This window comes from Chrysemys picta, chromosome 1 (assembly GCF_011386835.1).
Source record: "Chrysemys picta bellii isolate R12L10 chromosome 1, ASM1138683v2, whole genome shotgun sequence".
Lineage (NCBI taxonomy): Eukaryota > Metazoa > Chordata > Testudines > Emydidae > Chrysemys > Chrysemys picta.
In genome coordinates this window covers 197,368,474-197,388,868 of record NC_088791.1, presented here as the reverse complement: position 1 = coordinate 197,388,868, position 20,395 = coordinate 197,368,474, and the positions used below count along the sequence as shown (strand labels likewise).

At 42.6% G+C, this 20,395-nt stretch overlaps 1 protein-coding gene across 1 annotated transcript in view; it reads right to left on the bottom strand.

The window, feature by feature from the left end:
• The window catches only part of LOC101943245 (interferon-induced GTP-binding protein Mx1-like), a 38,693-nt gene that overhangs the window by 2,785 nt on the left and 15,513 nt on the right, over nucleotides 1-20,395 (bottom strand). Inside the window, exons 5-14 of the mRNA XM_065577623.1 lie at nucleotides 18,928-19,065; nucleotides 15,682-15,836; nucleotides 13,830-13,968; nucleotides 11,905-12,103; nucleotides 10,987-11,065; nucleotides 9,901-10,023; nucleotides 7,823-7,964; nucleotides 5,475-5,633; nucleotides 4,975-5,051; nucleotides 3,699-3,956 (exon numbers count right to left, since the gene is read on the bottom strand). Of these exons, the coding sequence (XP_065433695.1) occupies nucleotides 3,699-3,956; nucleotides 4,975-5,051; nucleotides 5,475-5,633; nucleotides 7,823-7,964; nucleotides 9,901-10,023; nucleotides 10,987-11,065; nucleotides 11,905-12,103; nucleotides 13,830-13,968; nucleotides 15,682-15,836; nucleotides 18,928-19,065 (1,469 nt within the window). The remainder of the gene's footprint in view (nucleotides 1-3,698; nucleotides 3,957-4,974; nucleotides 5,052-5,474; nucleotides 5,634-7,822; nucleotides 7,965-9,900; nucleotides 10,024-10,986; nucleotides 11,066-11,904; nucleotides 12,104-13,829; nucleotides 13,969-15,681; nucleotides 15,837-18,927; nucleotides 19,066-20,395) is intronic.

Here is a 20,395-nt window from a genome sequence, read left to right as displayed (position 1 = left end):
GCTTGGAGCCAGTGTGGACCAGCAGCCCCCTATCAGCTCCCCACACCCCAAGGTTCCCTGTGCAGCAGCTGCCCAGCAGGCTATCAATTGCTGGGCAGTTCAGCTGTCCCTCCCCCTACTGCCATGGGCTGCTCCTGGGAGTCTCCTGCTTGCTGTGCAGAGGGGAGAAAGAAGGGTGGTAATGTCAGGGTGTCCCCCTTGCCCCCCCATCTCCATGGAGCAGAGTGGGGACATGACAGGGCTCAGGACGGAGAGAGCTTGCTGGCAGCAGCTGCTGTCTCAACTTGCTGATTTATTTAAAAAGGCAATGTACTTAGAGTGCTGCCTTGTAGAGTGTGAAGCTACATTAACAACAATAAAAAAAAAAAAACAGGAGTACTTGTGGCACCTTAGAGACTAACAAATTTATTTGAGCATAAGCTTTTGTGGGCTACAGCCCACTTCTTCGGATGCATAGAATGGAACATAATATTGAGGAGATATATATATACATATAGAAACAACAAGGAGTCTGGTGGCACCTTAAAGACTAACAGATGCCACCATTAAGGTGCCACCAGACTCCTTGTTGTTTTTGTAGATACAGACTAACACGGCTACCCCCTGATACATATACATATAGAGAGACAGGTGGGAATTGTCTTACCAACTCTGAGAGGCCAATTAAGTAAGAGGGGGGAAAAAAAAACTTTTGAAGTGATAATCAAGATAGCCCAGTACAGACAGTTTGATAAGAAGCAAGTGTGAGAATACTTACATGGGGAGATAGATTCAATGTTTGTAATAGCTCAGCCATTCCCAGTCCCTATTTAAGCCTAAGTTGATTGTATCTAGTTTGCATATCAATTCCAACTCAGCAATCTCTCGGAGTTTGTTTTTGAAGCTTTTCTGTTGCAAAATTGCCACCTGGATGACGGACCTCTGTATGTGTATATATATCTCCTCAATATTATGTTCCATTCTATGCATCCGAAGAAGTGGGCTGTAGCCCACGAAAGCTTATGCTCAAATAAATTTGTTAGTCTCTAAGGTGACCCAAGTACTCCTGTTTTTTTTTTTGCGGATACAGACTAACACAGCTGCTACTCTGATACCTGTCATTAACAACAATGTGTTAACCCTTGAGGGCTTAGCCGATTGCTAGTTCATCATTTAGCCTCAAGACATTCCCTGAGAAATATCCCACCCTCTGACTCCACCACCTCAACCAAGCTTCACAATCATCATTGCTATGTATAATATTAAATTGTTTGTTTAAAACTTATAGTGTGTGTGTGTGTGTGTGTGTACACACACTTCCCTGGAACCTAATTCCCCCCCCCCCGCCTTTACATTAATTCTTATGGGGACATTAGATTTGCTTAACATTGTTTTGCTTAAAATCACATTTTTCAGGAACATAACTACACCGTTAAGCAAGTAGTTACTGTACTGTTGTAAAGAAAACTCCTTCCACAGAAGCCATAGTGTGTGGCTGACTTGCTTCCACAAACTGCTGAGGGGTAGTAATGGAGTGGCTCATAGTACATTAGGTTTTGTCCTACCTACTTACTTATCACAAACTTCACATCTTAGGATTCTAGCTTGAACCTCTTTAACATTATCAACTCATCTGGCACAAGCAGTCAAATGGGCACAGCCCAAAGTCAATTCCCAGTATCCAGAACTTATTTGTACTAGTCCTGTGAAGTACAGGGCTGCCTTAGTGCTATGCCCTAGCCTTAACGGATGTCATCGTGGGGATTTGATCATTTATTTAGAACCATGAAAGCTAATTGCATTTTACTGAGCTAGTTCCCTCTTAATCTAACAAATGAGAGTACAACAGAGGCAGCGATTTATAATTCAGACAAGCTATTCAAGGTGACTGACTAGCAGAAGGAACTTAAATGAAGGACACTTTTGTGAGAAATCTCAGTCTATTGCCCAACATTTCTCCTTTCAAATCATTAAGCTGAGGGTAAAATTTTCCAAGAGTACTTAGGTGCTTAAATCCCATTATCAGAAGTGACAAACTTAGGAGCCTAATTCTCATGGAAAATTGATGGTATTTAACTGCATAGTGTCTCTTGAAAATGTTGCTTAGTTAGGGTTGCCAACTTTCTACTCTCACAAATCTGAATATCTTTGCCCAGCCCCCACTCGTTCATTTTCACTAGGCTGACTCAGGGGGTTGGGATGCAGGAGGTGGTGAGGGCTCCAGCAGTGGGTGCAGGCTCCAGGATGGGGCCACAAATGAGTTCAGGGTGTGGGAGGGGGCTGTGGGTTGGGATGCGGAAGGGGCTGAGGGCTCTGGTGGGGCTGGGAAATGAGGGGTTTGGGGTGCGGGAGGGGGCTCTGAGCTGCAGAGGGTTGGAGTGGGGGGGGGCGAGGGCTCCAGCTGGAGGTGTGGGCCTCTGGGTTGGGCCTGGGGATGCAGGGCTTGGGGTGCAGGAGGGTGCTCTGGACTGGGATCGAGAGGTTCAGAGGATGGGAAGGGGATCAGAGCTGGGGCAGGGGGTTGGGGCATGGGGGAGGGTAGGCTCCGGGCAGTGCTTACCTCAAAAGCTCCAGGAAGCAGCAGCATGTCCCTGTCTGGCTCCTACGCCGAGGCGCGGCCAGGCGGCTCTGTGCTCTGGCTCATCTGCAGGCGCCGCCCCCACTGGCTGCGGTTCCCAGCCAATGGGAGCTGCGGAGCTAGCACTTGGATTGGAGGCAGCGCACAGAGTCCCCAGGCTGCTCCTACACCTAAGTGCCGGAGGGGGGAGGGGGACGCGGAGCCAAGGCAGGCAGGGAGTTTGCCTTAGCCCCACTGCGCCGCCGATTGGACTTTTAGTGGCTGGTCAGCACTGCTGACCGGAGCTTCCAGGGTCCCTTTTTGACCAGGCATTCCAGTCGAAAACTGGACACTTGGCAACCCTATGCTGAGTGTCTAATGGCTCTTTGCTGCAGATTTACTGCTCTAGTGTTATTTAACCTATTGCCAAGTGAAGCACTTTAGGATACCATAAGTATGTGAGAGATGATGTAAAAGCAAGTTCTCTTTTGCCTTTTCACCCTACCTCATAGCATCTATGGCTAAAATAACCACTTCTACTAACAGGAGCTACATGTAGTTTCCATTTTGTTCTGAGAGAGAGAGAACACAGGCCTGGTTGTTCAATAGCTGCCTCTAGTATTATGAATGCATTGATTTGTATCTCCACATGCATCCATTTTGTGCCATTGCACTTGAATTTTGCCGGTAGTGCATCGCTACAGACCAGGCTATGACTCACCTAAAAATCAGGGCCTTAATCTCTGAGTTGATGTAGGGCTAAATTCAGAGGTGGCATAAATTTTGTCATTAAGTTGATGAAAGTTGGGGTAATTTGAAAAGTGAGGTAGACTTATGGCAGGAAAAGCAATCAAAAGGCAGATGCTACGCACTCAGCCTGTAACTACCCCTACATAATGATTCTGTACATTGATACTGTACATGCCTTTCACATCACTTCTGAATTTGCCCATAGACATTTTACATCGGCTGTTCAAAATTCCAGTTAATGCAAAAAGATGTTAGCCATGGACAGCGGGGAGGGGGGAATTATATGCCTTATAAATGGTACCAGGGTTTTCTTAAATTAAAAACTCTTCCTATTGACTGCAAAGGGAACGGGATTAGTACATGCTGAAGGATTTGGAATGGAATAAAAACTGGTAGGAATCCATAAACTCACATTGAAGTATGCCGCCAGGTGATAACCCATTTCCATAATGGCAGAGTGGTTCTGGGTTGGAACAGTTCCAAAATTGAAACTCAAGGAGGCCGGGTTCAGACCGTTGGCTGCTTCCTTTGGTGTTTCTTCCCTGATAACTTTTAAGTCTTGGCTGTAAACATTGTCCTGGCAGTATACAAGCTGCTCCATTTTAAACTGGACTCGGATCATTGTTTCAGCTTCCTCTGCTTGTTTGTCTTTAATGTCTTCAATTTTGTCCTGTGAAGGGAGAGGGAGGGGGGGAAGCAAACTATCAAAATCTACTAAGCAACAGGTGGTACAGGTGAGTATAGGACCAGCCCCATGTGACAGGTAACATGTGACATGGTGTCACACAGTTCTCAAGAGCACACAGTAAGTGCTAGATTCTGGTTCCATGTCAGCAGGCAGGAGAGGCTGCATTGCTCTGTGTCCCCATTACACTTGTGGACATGGACAGCCAAAAGCCTGCCGTTTGAGTTCCCTGAGTACAAACAACAGAGGAGTGTTTGTGCTGCCAACTATGTGAGAAACCCCCCGAGGGATGAGTTTGCAGGGCAAGGGAAATATTGACGGGATCATTCAATATGTTCTGATACAGCATGTAGTGATTGTCGATGCTGTATTGAGCCTCAACATAGTCATAAAGGTGATATGTCTGCAGGAATCTCCACAAGTTGCTTAAAGGTACAACCATCAAACAACTGACTGATCAAGAGTGAAGGAGTAACATGATGTTCTATATACAATATATTATGCCATTCAGTATTGCTGGTCTTATATTGGGTTACATAAAATCATAGCAGTGTCAGACTGGAAGGGATCTCAGGAGGTCATCTAGTCCAGTCCCCTGCACTCAAGGCAGGACTACATAATAACGAGACCATTCCTGACAGGTGTTTGTGTAACCTGTTCTAAAAACCTCAGATGATTGAGATTCCACAGCTTCCCCCAACAATTTGTTCCAGAGCTTAACTACCTTGACAGTTAGGAAGTTTTTCCTAATGTCCAACCTAAACCCCCCTTGCTGCAATTTAAGCCCATTGCTACTTGTCCTATCCTCGGAGAAAAGGAGAACAATTTTTCATCTTTGCCTTTATAACAACCTTTTATGTACTTGAAAACTTATGATGTCCTCCCTCAGTCTTCTCTTCTCCAAACTAAACAAACCCAATTTTAATCAATCTTTCCTCATAGGTCATGTTTTCCAGATCTTCAATAATTTTGTATGTTTTCTGGGCAGCATGTGGTGTCTCACCTTAGCAGCTCTGTTAAGATTGTGAAAATCCTCAAAATGATCTTTGGCAACTTCTGTAAAAGATTTTCGGACAAGTTCTGAGGGGAGAAAAGAGACATAAAATAAAGGTAGCAGTGTAAACGTGATTACTGAGCTACTGGTCATACAAGATTTGTGAAAACTGGTCATTCACCATATCTATCCAAATGACACTGCCCTGGAGCTATGCCTCATCAATGCAGTTTTTAATCCCTCCTGGTCATATCTATGATGATCTTTCATTTTCCTATCGTGGTCGATTTCTAACTTTTTCAGAAATGTCGATTTAGGAATTTGTACTTTCAAAGTCTGAAGGTCAGGGATTGAGGTCTAGAGATCTGTCTCATGCCATGAAATTGGTTTGATTCAGATTCATTTTCCCCTGCCTGAAGCAGCCAAGATACGGCTCTTGCCATGTCAACCAAAATGTAGACAACCCAATATTTCCAAAGCTTAGGATAAGCTTAGTAAATGAAACTCACCAATTACTTTCTTCAGTATCTCAATAGCTGGTTCTTCTAGTGCCATGATTTGCTGTCTTACAATGGTCTCAAATGCTTTGTAACTGACAAACCCTGGGAGCTCTCTTCCACGATACTGTTCTTCAAATCTCCATACTTCATGTTGTATAGTTTTTCTAACTATAACATTAAAACAACAGCACTATTTAAAGACACCAAATCTGATGAATTGATAAAAGAAAATTATGGATTTAAAGTGAAAGTTTAGTTCTTTTTTCTGAAGACACTTGACTGGAAGAACTAGTACACAGCTGATCATTTAAGCAAGTTGATTTCTGTAGAACTGAGCCAAAATATGCCATTACTACTTTTAAGAATGAGCTGTTTCATTCACTGAGATGAACATATAAACTAATGGAAACAGGAACAATGGTCATTAGTCTGATCCAGTACAGCAACTCCTATCAGTCTGATATCTTTTCTGCAGCTGAAAAACTGCCACAGATAAGTCTACTCTAGACCTTCTAGTACACTCAGACAACACCATCACTAAAACATTGTCAACACTGGAGAAATTTGCCATCCTACATAATATTTGTTCCCCTTTTTGATACATGTGTACCTCACATCCGCATGTACAAGTGAAAATGAACTTTTTTATAATTCCCATATCTGCTGATGGAAACAGCTCAATTCAGACACACTAACTGAAAGAAAGACAGGAAAAGCCCTGAGAACTTTTGAATTTCATTTCCTGTTTGCCCAACGTGGAGAGCACAGGTGACCACGCAGAGCTCATCAGCACAGGTAACCATGATGGAGTCCCAGGATTGCAAAAGAGCTCCAGCATGGAGAACACAGGTGTGCTGATGAGCTCTGCGTGGTCACCTGTGCTCTCCATGCTGGGCAAACAGGAAATGAAATTCAAAAGTTCGCAGGGCTTTTCCTGTCTACCTGGTCAGTGCATTAAAAAGTGTCCAATCTTGATTGATCATGTGTGGATTTAGAAATTATAGCATAATCATGCATGACTGGAGGCAGGAGGTGCACAGGTAATGCTGCATTCAATTCTTAAGGACCATTCCTCCTAGAAGTTCCAAGAGATTCCAGAAACTTATGGGCTTGACACAAACTACACTGCAATTTTTTTTTGCAGTGTTTAATGATAAGTAGACTGGAGTTTGAGAGGCAAAACTTTAGAAGGAAGGTGTATAGGGGTTTGTAAAATTAATCAGTCAACCAGAAAAACATCTTCCAATGTACTTTACAATAGAAAGTCCAAAAACTTAAATAATTTAGTAAGTCTTGTCTATTCCATGTATCTGCTATGTTTAATATTTATTCCAGCTCTCTAATGATCTGCAGCTAGAACTGTTAGATGAACTTACTTTGCAATGACTTCAGTTATATAAACAATAATACCTGCCTCATACACCGTGCTTTTCATGGGTAGATCTCAAGGAAGGCGGAAGTATCATTATCTCCATTTTACATGCAATGCAGGTGCACCTCCCATTCACACACACACAAGCATTTCAACTGATTCTTACAGGGAATAAGTAACATCATAAAGAAACTAGTTTTTACTGGCTTTCTCCTCTTCTCTTTTCCCTGTGTTTGTGTTCACCTGCTATCTCCTCTTTCCATCTGTTTTCCTACTTTTTTCACTCACCTAATACCTTTAGATTAACTGGCTCTGGGTATGTGGTGGGATAGGACAGATTAGACCATAGAAAACACCTGTGTCTAAATGTAGTTGCCCCTCAGTGACATGTACCCCTGCATCAATTTTGTAACTATTCATTTAGAATTACATTTAGCAATGTTTATGTAGACATGCACGGACAGCTAAAAACATACAGTAATAGGTGCTGCTCGACAGAAATGTGTGCTACATGTTCACCAAGAGGAAGAATTAATGGGTAGTCTGAGAGGTTTAGAAATGTTTTGAGCTGATGTTAAAGTTCAATTTCTGTGAGACATTCTTCTCCTTTTAGATCTGGATTCAGTAAGCAATTAGCAGACTGGGTTATCTGTGAAACATGGGTGTTCTTTAGGTGGTTATTTTATTACTCATAAATTGCTAGACTTTAAACCATAGACTTTTAGAAAAAAAATTTATGTAAGGTCTTCAAAGAATCAAGAAGGGCATATTGTCAGCTGGTGAAATTGTCCTTGCATCATTGATTTCAATGGAAATGGAGGGAATCTATTGATTTCAGTGGAGCTATGTGAGTTCACACCAGCTGAGACTCTTGGTAGATAAGTTCTCATCACTTCAAGTTTTAATCTTGATCTATTAGCTGTCTTACAACTTCAGTCAAAATAAATATTTCATAGCAGCTTCACAGGCAATCCCCTGTACTTACCAGTCAATGCACTGTCATCAAGTATCTTCCCCCATTTTTGAAACTCTGTGCGGATTTTTGTAAACAGTCTAATTTCATTTTCAAACAACTTTTCTTCTCCCACCGCTGAACTCACGATGTCTTGATTAAACAGTTTGATTTTCTGTAATGAGATTTAGAAAAAACACTCTGAGTTCTGTAAAGGCAGCATAGCTAAGCAAGAGTGAACTTGATTCTGTTTTCCTTGTGGATAAAGGCAATCTTTTATTAAATTCCAATTGGTTAGATTTATGCAGAGCCAATGAAGGTACAGGTACAGTGTACACAGGTATCAAAGCTGAGGGCCTATTTTTGTCTGCAGAACCAGCATCTTATATTTGTAAACTGAGGACATGTGTTATGGAAATCATTGAGACGTATAATGTCATATTGACCAAGTTCTGTCCAGCGTTGAACTGCTCTACAAGTCAATGGGATTTGTGCTGCTAACTCACGTTGGTGCTTTTGAAAATCCCAACCTAAATCTTAATTCACCTCCTTTGTCCCTTTCTCTTTACCCTAAAAGCTGATCTAACATCAGCCAAGATTTCCAGAAATGGTGCCTATAACTGGCTCCTAAATCCAGATTCAGGCACCTATACAAGTGGCCTGATTTTCGTGGCAGTGGGTGGGTGCCCAGCATTTTTGAAAATCAGACCATTTGTTTGGGTGCCTATATTTGGCTTGAGGTACCTAATTTTAAACACCTACTTTTGAAAAAGTTGTTCTTTTTTTCTTTTCTTTTTTGTTTTAAATTTACTGCTCCTGACAGCCTTTGAGTCTGAAGTTGTCTAGTTATCAGCCAGGACAGCAGATGTACGAGCGTCTCCACCAGCATTCTGTCCATGTGCCTCAGCCCTGTTCTGGAGGGGTAGTTCCTTCTCCATGCTCATTTAGTCCTTGGTTTTCTTTGCTGAGAGAGCTAGCAATCAGTATGGACTGTGAGGTTTCTTTTTTCCTTACTGTGGCCACTTGTCCCCTGAGAACTGCTGAGACCACCAACTCATTTCGTACAGACCACTGAGCAGCCATCATAGCAATTAGCACTAACGATTTTTCAGAGCGAGCAATAGAGCCCGATGACAATAGCGAGGCTGGGTAGAAGCTGCCATACATTATCCTACTTTTGTTAGTTTCATTTTTCATACTGGGAGATGTGCTTTTGTTGGGGGCCAGCTAGATATGTGGATATGAAGATTAAAACCTTTGAGTAAATGTAGTAATCTCAGCTTCCCCTATCCTGAGTTGTCCTGAAACTTATATTATGTGACCAAAGCCCTTGGCTTTCTCAGGAGCTCATTGTCTGTATTATTTCTACTGAATATTATGTTTGACCTGGTTTCCCTGTTCCATTTTGTTTTGCTGCCTGCTTGAACTCAAACGGTTAAATCAGACTGGAATTGGGGATTGTCCTAGGCAGAAAACAAAACTAGGATTAACAGATCAGACAGCTTCAGGTACCACACCTTCATAGCAACTAAGAGAGCAATGGGGCCATTACTGGGAGATGCTACTTCCAGATGCCAGTGAAATAAACAGGTTTTATTTTGCTAAAGCTGAGACCTCACAGACTATATCAAAGGGAGGGAACTTCAAGTGACGGGGGGAGGTGACCCTGAGAGTGTCTGTAAAACAGCTGACAGGCTGAGAGGTCTCATTCGGAGGCAGAGGAAGCTTGTTGCAAGCAGTGTAGACTGGTTCTCCCAACTCAGAGATGAAAAAGAAGCCCCAGACCTGCCTGAGCTGTGGACAGAGAAGTTAAGCTTGGGTAAGGGAATATACGTGTAAGTTATTTTATATCCACTTCTCTAAGTTCTGTGAACGTTTCGGGCAAAATACATCATCAGACTGGACACCATGAGCAAAATGCATCCATGGTTTAAATCCAGGGATGCACTTAGGCTTATGTGTGTTGTAAGCAATGAAAGCCCTACAAAGCGTTGATGGCGGAAATTAATTTGTTTCATTTGAAATTCCTGATTTTGATAAGCTCAGGAAAGTTTAGTAATTGTTCAGCTCTCTTTGCTGTGCCACACAATCAAATACATATTTATACTTACATCTATTAGGAAAAACAACTTCTCGCCTTCTGCTTTTGGTGTGCCTTTGCCATATTTGCGTAACTCTTCAGTGGCTTTTTGGAGTTGAAAGTTTATTTGCTCTTCTAAAGCGGGCAAAGATTTCTAGGGGAGAAAAAACAACAATACTTGTACAGTTTGGACAATTGCATTCTTTGAAAGAAATAGAACATTTCCGAGTGAATCTTGCACTGCCCTTAAAAGTCCAGGTATGCTCTGCAGGCTAAACTAAACTGTACTGAGAAAAAAATGGGGAAGGTTTAAAGAGTGTTGTTCTTCGGTGCTTCTCTTACATTAAAAAAAAAAAAAAAGCAGTGTTGCTTTGCTGGTCTAGTACAGCATCCTATTTAGAGGACCAGTGCATCTCAGGAACCTTTCCATTATTATTAACCAGTTGTTTATAAAAAGCACACATAGTATCTAAAATATTTCATATTTACTGTATCTAAATTATTCAGGCTTCCAAAAGTTGACAATTATGAAAATAGTTTGCTCTAGTTAGCACTATTCATCCATAGATTTCAAAGCGCTTTACAAAGGAAAGCAAGTATCAGAATCCCTACTTTAAAGACAGGAACACTGAATCACAGAGTGATTTATCCATGTTTAAATAGTAGGTCAGCAGCAAATCTGAGAATAGAATACTGGTCAACTGACTATCACTGAGTAAAATTTTTTGGATGAATAATTTATTCACTCTAAAAAGCAGTTTCGGTCAACCCAAAACTATCTGAATATGACCCGATAGTTTCAGCTGGGGAACAGCTGGACTTTTCTAATTTACTGACAAACTCCAAACTTTATTGGAACCAAAATGAATATTTCCCTGATTATACCCCCGGTTTGGCAGCTGAACTGAAAAATCAATTATCCGCCCAGATCTACACCTGACTGCCAAGCCAAGGCTCAGTATAGTGGACCATATACTTCCAGATTGCCATCAGGCGGGGTAATTAAAGGCTATTCATAGAAATAATTTTTACAGGCTCAGTCCTCCAAAACTGCAGGATCGGGTCCTATTTTTTTTTTAAATGGTTACTCATGTAAAGTGTTTCTTTGTTAGCTTACATTAATGTGTTCCACAAGCTCAGTTGTAAGTTTCTCTGCCAAAATGGGGATAGTAGCCTTGTTTTCATCCAGAAGAACTCTGAAACAGAATAAAGAATACAAATATAGACTCGCATTTGCCAAACAAGAGAGCAGTGTCTTCCCTAGTTCTGCAACACAAAGCAGGTAAATACAGTTTCTTCAGATCAAGCAGGGGAATGCTAGTGAAGGTGCAGCTGTAGCCTCACTACATCCTGCCAAATCTTCTTTTGTGCAAGATTAGATTTGAAATGATGAGCTGTTTGCTGAACAGACTGAGAACAGAAAAAGGTTCAGATCCATAACTTCAGAAAAAGATCATGAGATGAGAATATCCACATAAATTGCTGTATTATAAGAACGTATGTACTGCTATATATGGTAGGGATACTCATTCAGAACCACTTTCGGGTTCAAAAATTATCTTTATGCATGAAACGCTGAAGAGCAATAGTTTGTGGAGGACAGCGTTCTCCTGACACAGACCATATCTTTCCTGTGAGTTTTCCCATACTTTCCAGTGAATAGAACGATATGCGTTAATGCCCGAGCCAACAAAGCACTTTAAAACAAGTGCTTTACTTGACTCCTTTGGGACTACTTCAGAGTTTACTGGTCACCATGTTTTTAAATGGTTTTCTGAATCAGGGCTTAAATCAAACTTGAATCTGAAAAGAAGTTGCATTTAAGAGAAGTTATTTAACATGTAAACTCTTTCTTGCATTTTGGAAAAGACTACCACACAGACAATGCAAACAAACAAAAAAACCCATCCCAAACTAAGCTTGAGAATAATTCTCATTGTGGACCTAATCCAAATCCGATGGGAGTCAGCAGGAATCTTTCCATTGACCTCAATGGACTTTGGATCAGGCCCTTTTTGGCCTGTTTGAAAACTACCTGAAGTGTTCATGCTGCTCAAAGAATGCTCTCTCCTTCTGGATTGCAGAGGCCAGGGTGAGCTTGTTATGAATATCTTGCTGCCCACGACATTTAACAATCATATAACCCTTCCTTAGGTGGATGACAAGGTTTTGTACGATATCGACAACCGACGACTCAGTTCCTCTGTCCACCAAATCTGGTTTTGTTAGGATCCCTGGGAAGTAATATGATGAGAAGATTAGACAAGCACAGAAATTAATGATGGGAAAGATCTATTGGGGGTATCTTGTCACCCAATGCAGGTCTGTTCCCTGTAACATATGCTAGGGTTACCATATTTCCACAAACAAAAAAGAGGACACTGGGGGGGGGGGGGGGGAAGCCCCGCCCTAGCCCCGCCCCATCCACTCCCTCCCACTTCCCACCCCCTGACTGCTCCCCTCAGAACCCCAACCCCCCCTGCTTCTTGTCCCCTGACTGTCCCCTGCTGAGAACCCCATACCCTAACTGCCCCCCCCCCAGGACCCTACCTGTCCCCTGACTGCCCTGACCCTTATCCACTCGCATGGGTGGCAGGGTTGTAGAAATTTTGGTGGTGCCCAGAACCCCCCACCCCACCTGCCTAAGGCTCTGGGAGGGGGGTTGGGTGGGGGGAGGAGGTCTGGGGTGCGGGTCCTGGGCTGGGGATTAGGGTGCAGGAGGGGTGCAGGTTCTGGGATAGAGTTTGGGTGCTGGGTGCAGGCTCCGGGCTGGGGCAGGGGGTGGGTGTGCAGGAGGGGGTGAGGGGTGCACGCTCTGGGATGGAGTTTGGGGGTGAGAGGCGGTGCAAAGGGAGGGGGTGCAGGCTTTAGGAGGAAGTTTGAGGGCAGGAGGGGGTGTGTGGGAAGAGGGAGGGGGATTGGGAGGGAGTTTGGAGATAGGAGGGGATGCAGGGGTGAGGGCTATGGGTCTGGGGATGAGGGGTTCATGATGCAGGAGGGGGCTCAGGGATGGAGCAGAGGATTAGGGTGTGTGGGGATGAAGGCTGGGGGGTTTGGGGTGTTGGAGAGGCTCAGGGCTAGGGTGGAAGGGCAGGGTAAGGGCAGCCTGTCTTCCCATTAGTGGTGGGGGCACTAGGACCCGGGGGCAGCAGACAGCAGTTGTCTGCGTGTACTGCCAGAGCCAGCACACGCAGACAAGGGAGAGGCACTGAGGGGACCCACCGAGGGGGGGATGCACGGAGGGGGGGTGGCAGGTGGAGGCTGGGGACCCATCCAACACTCCCCCACTCCCTGACTGTCCCCCCCACTCCTCTTACCATTCTGGCTCCAGGTGGGTCGGTTTGTGTGTTACACAGGACTACAGAGAGAGGGAGGAGGGAGCAGGGGAGGGCTCTGGCTGCTGGAGGCCAATGGGAGTGGGTCAATCTGCCTAGCCGCCCAATCAGCAGCCACACTCTGCATGGAAGGGAGGGAGGGAGGCGAGGGAGAAAAACCCCCCGGACATTTTAACCTTGTTACCAATTCCTCCCGGACGGCTATTTAGAGACGCAAAAGCCGGACATGTCCGGGGAAATACGGACGGATGGTAACCCTAACATATGCTAAAGTGACTTCTCCAGTGGTCCTGTAAAGTTTCCCCCCCACTCCCAACCCTTATCTCCTCCCCCCACCTTTTCCAGGAACACCAAATTAATAGCAGTGCTTTTACAATATTAACTTTTAATCTTTTCAGTTTTCAATATATTTATAGCCATAATATCAATGGTGGCAGGACCCCAAATTATGCTATCCCTTTAGATATCGGTTCCCTTTTATCAGTGTGCAAAATTCATGTTATTCCATAGAGCTTGTTTTTTCCTTATAGCAGGTAACTCTTTGCAGGGTTGGGGCAGGGTGGGAAGAATTTAGAACTCTATGACCTAACTTCCCCCCATTTGTATTTTTAAAAGTATGTCTCACCTAGCGTTCTCTCTCCATCAGGGTCTACCTCTTGAGCCATTTTCAGTGCCTCTGTTGTTGCGATATCCACATTACTTGGCACTACTACCAAATTTATAGTCTCTTGCTTAGCAATAAATTTTTTAATTAATTTTTTGATCTGTAATAAAATATGGTAAGAAAGAAATGCAGTAAAGTTTGATGTGACAAATGTCATTGGATGCCAGGCTCCTCCTCATCTGACTAGGTGGAATGTCATACACATGATGGATACAATCATACAATAGAAGCTAATGTGCAAATTTCAGCAGCTGAATTCAGCCTGATTATCTAAAGGTAATCCAAATGTGTAACATGCCCCAAAACAGATTGCTATTATATCAGCCTTGGAAAATTATCATAAAAATTTACTAGGGCAGGTACACAATCTAGTTGATGAATATGCTAATAATATTTTACCTGCATTAGAGACAACCAAATTATATTGTCTAAATGCACAGCTAAGAAATAAAAAATCAAGTTGGATTATATTGACATGTCAAGATCAGATAAAATGTAGAGCTAAATACATCCATCTCAAAAGTGTATCTATCAAAATAAAACAAAATGTCTTTTCTTTGCCTTTCAATGAGAGATTTGTAAAAAGTAAAAAAAAAAAACCGACATGAAACTTGGCTGTTTCCCCGCCCCCCCGCCCATGTTTGAATCCCAAAGATCAGAGTTTCTCATGGTTTTGTGTTGTGTTGCCAAAAGTTCACACAGCTCTACTTATATTGAATTCATGTCACTATTATCCTATCTGAGTTTCCATAAATCTTCCCTTGTCTTCTATATTTCCCTTCAACAACATTTTCTGTCACGTTCAAAAAGTAAGATGCTATATCTCCCTTATTTTGCATCTGGAGAACGTGGGCCATTCAGGACAATTGACATGTGCAGCTGGTGTCACACCAACCATTTTATTCTGGATAAAATGAGTAGAGTTGTACAAATTACTATAGTAATTTCATCGCAAAATAAAGTGATTGTTTTCTTGCATTCTGGCTGGATAAGGGAGCCCACTTGTATTATCTTTGACACTGTTGCAATACATGGCCAAACCCTTCTCATTTAATTAACCTTTGATGACATTTGTCAAGTCTTTGCAACTCTCATTACAGTTTACCATTTACATGTATTGTGGAGGAGGTACTAATACACATATCTACTGTATACCACCATCCATCCCTTAAGCTCCTGCTAACACTAGGGCTACATTATAAGTGGCCTTGTTTTTGCAGAATTCTTATTTGAATTAAAAATATTTTAGTTTGTTACTTTTTCTATAATAAAGACGGGAAAATCATCACTCACTTCTACTTTATGCATTCTCTCTTTCACTCCATAAAGTGTTCTACACGATTCAGAAAAACATAGGTCCAATACTACTCTCATTTACACTGCTGTAAATTCGCAATAACGCCGCTGAAGTTAGAATTTGATCCATTATGTGGGGAAGCACTGAGAGACAGTAAAATTAATGGAGCCAATTTGTCTTTTCCTTACTACACAACATGATCCTCAGTTGTAGAAGAATACACTAGATAGAATGAAACATGCTGGTCGGCTCTACAGACAAAATTCAGCAAAAGGATAGCTCAAAACTAAAGACATTTCTAAGTGGCCACCACACTTCTTTTCAGCACTTCCTCCATCAATAACTGTCCTGTCTGTTATCTACAACATCTTTAATTCTGGTATGAGCTAAGTGAACTGTATAGAACATTATTGTCTAGATCCTCCAGTAAAACCTTCTGTTTAAGATAATTTGTGCATTAGATCCCTACTAATGTAACTTTACTGTTTCCTAGCTCAGAACATGTATGTGCATTACCTGTTCTCCAATGTCTTGTGGCTGATTCCCCACAGCCACCCTAGCAATCCCTGGAAGATCAATCAGCGTCAGATCTGGAACATTCGGGGAGTTAATTTCTAGGGAAATTAATTCCTGGCTAATGCCCACTCCTTCACCAGCCATTGCATCCTGGGCTACAAAGGAGGAAAGGGAAAGAGAGGAAAAGCAAAGTTTAGAAACTCATCATGGGAATTTCAGATTAGCACATATCAGAACTGGAAAGCTCCTGTTGCCACCTGTTTTTTTTGTATTTTTAAATTTTTTTTTTAGAAAAGCATTTTGGGGAACAATCCCGCCCAGGCAAAAATCCTATGGAAATCAATAGACTCCTTTTCAGGATTTGAGCCTTAATAAAAATTGAAGAATACATTGTCTGTGACAGGGATCGGCAACCTTTGGCACTCAGCCCATCAGGGAAATCTGCTGGTGGGCCGGGACCGTTTGTTTACCTGCAGCATCCACAGGTTTGGCCGATCGCAGCTCTCACTGGCTGCGGTTCGCCGTTGCAGGCCAATGGGGACTGAGATCAGCCGAACTTGCGGACGCTGCAGGTAAACAAACCATCCTGGCCCTTCCAGTGGATTTCCTGACGGGCTGCGTGCCAAAGGTTGCCGATTCCTGGTCTCTGAATTAAACTTTCAGAAATCTCAATGTACAAAAATCAAATATCTGGAGATGGCTTATAAAAATAATAATATAGTGATACAATAAACTACTTAGCATTTACACAATTGCTTCCTCATCTTCAAAATGCTGGACATGCATTAATTAATCCTTGACAACCATGCAAGGTAGCAAAGGATTATTATACACATTCTATAAATGGATGAAGTGAGGCACAGAGATTAAGTGACCCGTCCAAGGTCATATAGCAAATCAGTGGCAGAGCCATGAACAGAATGGAAGGATATTGAGTGCCAGTACTTTGCTTTAACTATCAGACCACACTGTCTAAATCAAACACCATCTCACAGAAGCCTGCTAGTACCTGCAACTGATTTGTTAATTCAACATAACTACATCATTTCATAGCTGTGTGTTGCTGCTATTTCTTGATACCAAAGTAAATAATTTCTCATGAGAAACCTTCAGATGCATAATTAGCTTATTTGACTTTTATGTCACTTACCTCGCTCCCGTACCAATTTTTTTTTTTATTATTTCTTGAAAACCTTAGAGAATAAATGTACACTATATGCAGTATAAAAGGAAGGTGACCATGTAGATCACTGTTGTTACCACTGTTAGAAAATGACCATAAATTTGTACAAAGTATTTCATGTAAAGTATTCTATTGAAATACTTTGTACAAATTTATGGTCATTTTCTAACAGTGGTAACAACAGTGATCTACATGGTCACCTTCCGTTTATACAGCATCATAGTATACATTTAATAGACTTAGACAATAGACTGCTAAGTATAATAATCCTGTTTATATGCATGTATCATATTTGTATGTGAAGTTATGAATATTTGCTATGTATTTGTATCTCAAACATGTGTTGTATTCCTGGGTAACCTCCCGCCCCCCAAAATCAGATTTCCATCAGGTCTAACCATCCATGTGTTGATGGGCCATTGAAGAGACTCAACTCAGCCAGTGAGTTCCTCCTGTAGACATTTCAGAGGGCACTGAGTACGGTGACCATATTTCCAAAAAGGAAGACGGGATATGGCGCAGGGCTGGCCCTCTCTCTCCTCCCCATGAAGCTGGCCCAAGCCGCTTGCCCAAGCCCCCCTCCCCACGTGGGGGGCAGGCAGGGCTCAGGCGATCAGCAACACACTTACTGGATAGGGTGACCTTATTTGCCAAAGGCTAGGGCTGGTGTCCGTGCTTGCCCCCCCCCCCCTCCACCGCCCCAAACATTCCTCTGTACCCACCTTTTTTGACAAAAGCGGGAATTTGTCATGTTTGCTCTTGCCAACTGATCAAGTTGACAAGAAGAAATGGGACAAATACCCACTTTTGCCAAATAAGTCGGGACAGCTGGGACAGGGCTTAAAAAAGGGACTGTCCCTGCCAGAATGGGATGTATGGTCACCCTAGCACTGAGGCAATCATTGCCCAGTGACTCAGCAAGACATGTGATAAGGACATGCGACCTAAGAATCCATCTTATTGCTAGTAACTTTCCAGGCACATGGGCTGAAAGTATAAAAGAGGATAACGTGACATCACTACTTTGTCTAAATTCCTACTTCACCCCTCTGGACTGTGATTTCTAACAAGGAAGCTTTGAACAAGGGACTGATGACCTCCAACTTGTTTGGGTGATCCAGAGAGACTTTTTGCAAGCTAGCAGACTTACCATCACTGCTATGATCCTGACCTACAGACTCTAAAATCAGTTGTATATGCTCCTTTAATCATTTAATAACTCTCTTCTTTTATATCAATAAACATTTAGTTTTAGATTACTAAAGGATTGGCATTTGTGTTGTATTTGGTAAAATGCTAAAGTTTATAATTTGACCTGGTGTGTGTGTCTGACCCTTTGGAATTAGAAGAACCTTATGTATGGTGAATCTGGTTTTCAGTAACCTTTCATCATAAAGTTCAGTGGTCTGGGTGGTGAGCCAGGGACTGGAATGCCTAAGGAGACTGTGGTTTTTGGCTTCTTGTTAACCAGTATGATGATACAAGAACTCACTTTTTGTTACTGGTTAGATAAACTTTAATGACAGAATAACCACCAGTTTAGAGTGTGCCTCCTCTGTTTCTCAGCAGTCTGTCCTGAGCTGGCATTTGCAGCTATGTCCCACTTAGGCACAGTGACATATACTTAAAACCAAACAATGTTATCACCAGTAACGATGTATGTAAGTATGCAAGCTACGACAACAAGGACAATGAAACGTGAAGCTTGGGAGCATAAGTTGATAGCCCTTAGGGGTAGGAGAGATGTTTTCTCCCATCAGGTGGAACACTACAACTAGCTAGCTACATGTTTTTTTGTCTTCCCTTAGAATACTAGGTATTGGCCAATGCCAAGTGCAAGGATACACTATGGCCTGAGCTGGTCTGAAAACTCCTGGAGCAAATCACTTCTGATGTAAAATGCTGCAACACCACTGTGAATGTGGCTCCCTGTATTCTTGGCATTCTCAGCACTGATGATCAGGGTGTTAATTTGGGAAATGTTATGCTGCATAACAGAAGGGAATAAAGGATAAAAAGGAGGATCTGATGAATTAAATCAGAATGCAATAAATAGCACTTACCTTTTCTTATTTCATTATCCACCACTGAGGGATCGTGGAGTTCTTCATCTATATCCCGGTAACTAATTTTCCCTTTCCATTCCTGCTGAGGAGCCAGTTTTTTCAGTTTGAGTGCTAAGGGACATCTGGTAACAATACCTGCAGTTGTCCATAAAGAGAGTTAATTCTGTTAACGATCATCCTTGTTACTTTGAATGGGTACAGAGCACACCACAGAATGTAGCTTTTCCCACAGTATGCAGAAGAATGCTCAAAGTTCTTCAGTTGTTAGACAGAGTAAAGTGGCTCAGAATAACAACACCTTTTGCAGAGCTTTAACATAGTGTCTTTCGTAAATACCTGGAGGGCAATGCATGTGTCTCCCGTTTAGACACTAGCTTCAGCATATGCTGTCAGAAGGTCTTTTGCATGCCCATACTGCTGCCTGGGTCATGAGAGCTGCAGGTGGGTGTCCTCCTGTGTAAGCACAGGGCTCATATTCTGCTTCTGTACCAAATGACTGGAGGATAGCTAATGTGATGCCAATTTTTAAAAACGGCTCCAGAGGTGATCCTGGCAATTACAGGCCAGTAAGCCTGACCAATACCGGGCAAACTGGTTGAAACTCTAGTAAAAAACAGAATTGTCAGACACATGATGAACATAATTTGTTGTGGAAGAGTCAGCCTGGTTTTTGTAAAGGGAACTCATGTCTCACCAATCTACTAGAATTCTTTGAGGGGGTCAACAAGCATGTGGACAAGGTGGGATCCAGTGGATATAGAATATCAGGGTTGGAAGGGACCTCAGGAGGTCATCTAGTCCAACCTCCTGCTCAAAGCAGAACCAATCCCCAATAGTGTACTTAGATTTTCAAAAAGGCTTTGACAAGGTCCCTCACCAAAGGCTCTTAAGCAAAATAAGCTATCATGGGATAAGAGGGAAGGTCCTCTCATGGACTGATAACTGGTGAAAAGATAGGAAATAAAGGGTAGGAATAAATGGTCAGTTTTCAGAATGGAGAGAGGTAAATAGTGGTGTCCCTCAGGGGTCTGTACGGGGACTGGTACTATTCAGCATATTCATAAATGATCTGGAAAAAGGGGTAAACAGTGAGGTGGCAAAATTTGTAGATGATACAAAACTACTCAAGATAGTTAAGTCCAAAGCAGACTGTGAAGAGCTACAAAGGGATTGCACAAAACTGGGTGACTGGACAACAAAATGGCAGATTAAATTCAGTGTTGATAAATGCAAAGTAATGCACATTGAAAAACATAATCCCAACTATACATATAAAATGATGGGGTCTGTCACGGGGCAGCCCAGCCCCGCCCCAGTAGCGTCAGACCAGTAGCTCTGACGGAGGAAGTCCCGCCCCATTCGTACTGGGCATGCTTCAAGTGCTCTGGGAGTATAAAAGGAGGGACTTCAGCTCAGTCTGGGCTGGCGGCTGCAGGGGAAGCTCCTGCAGAGGACCAGCCACCAC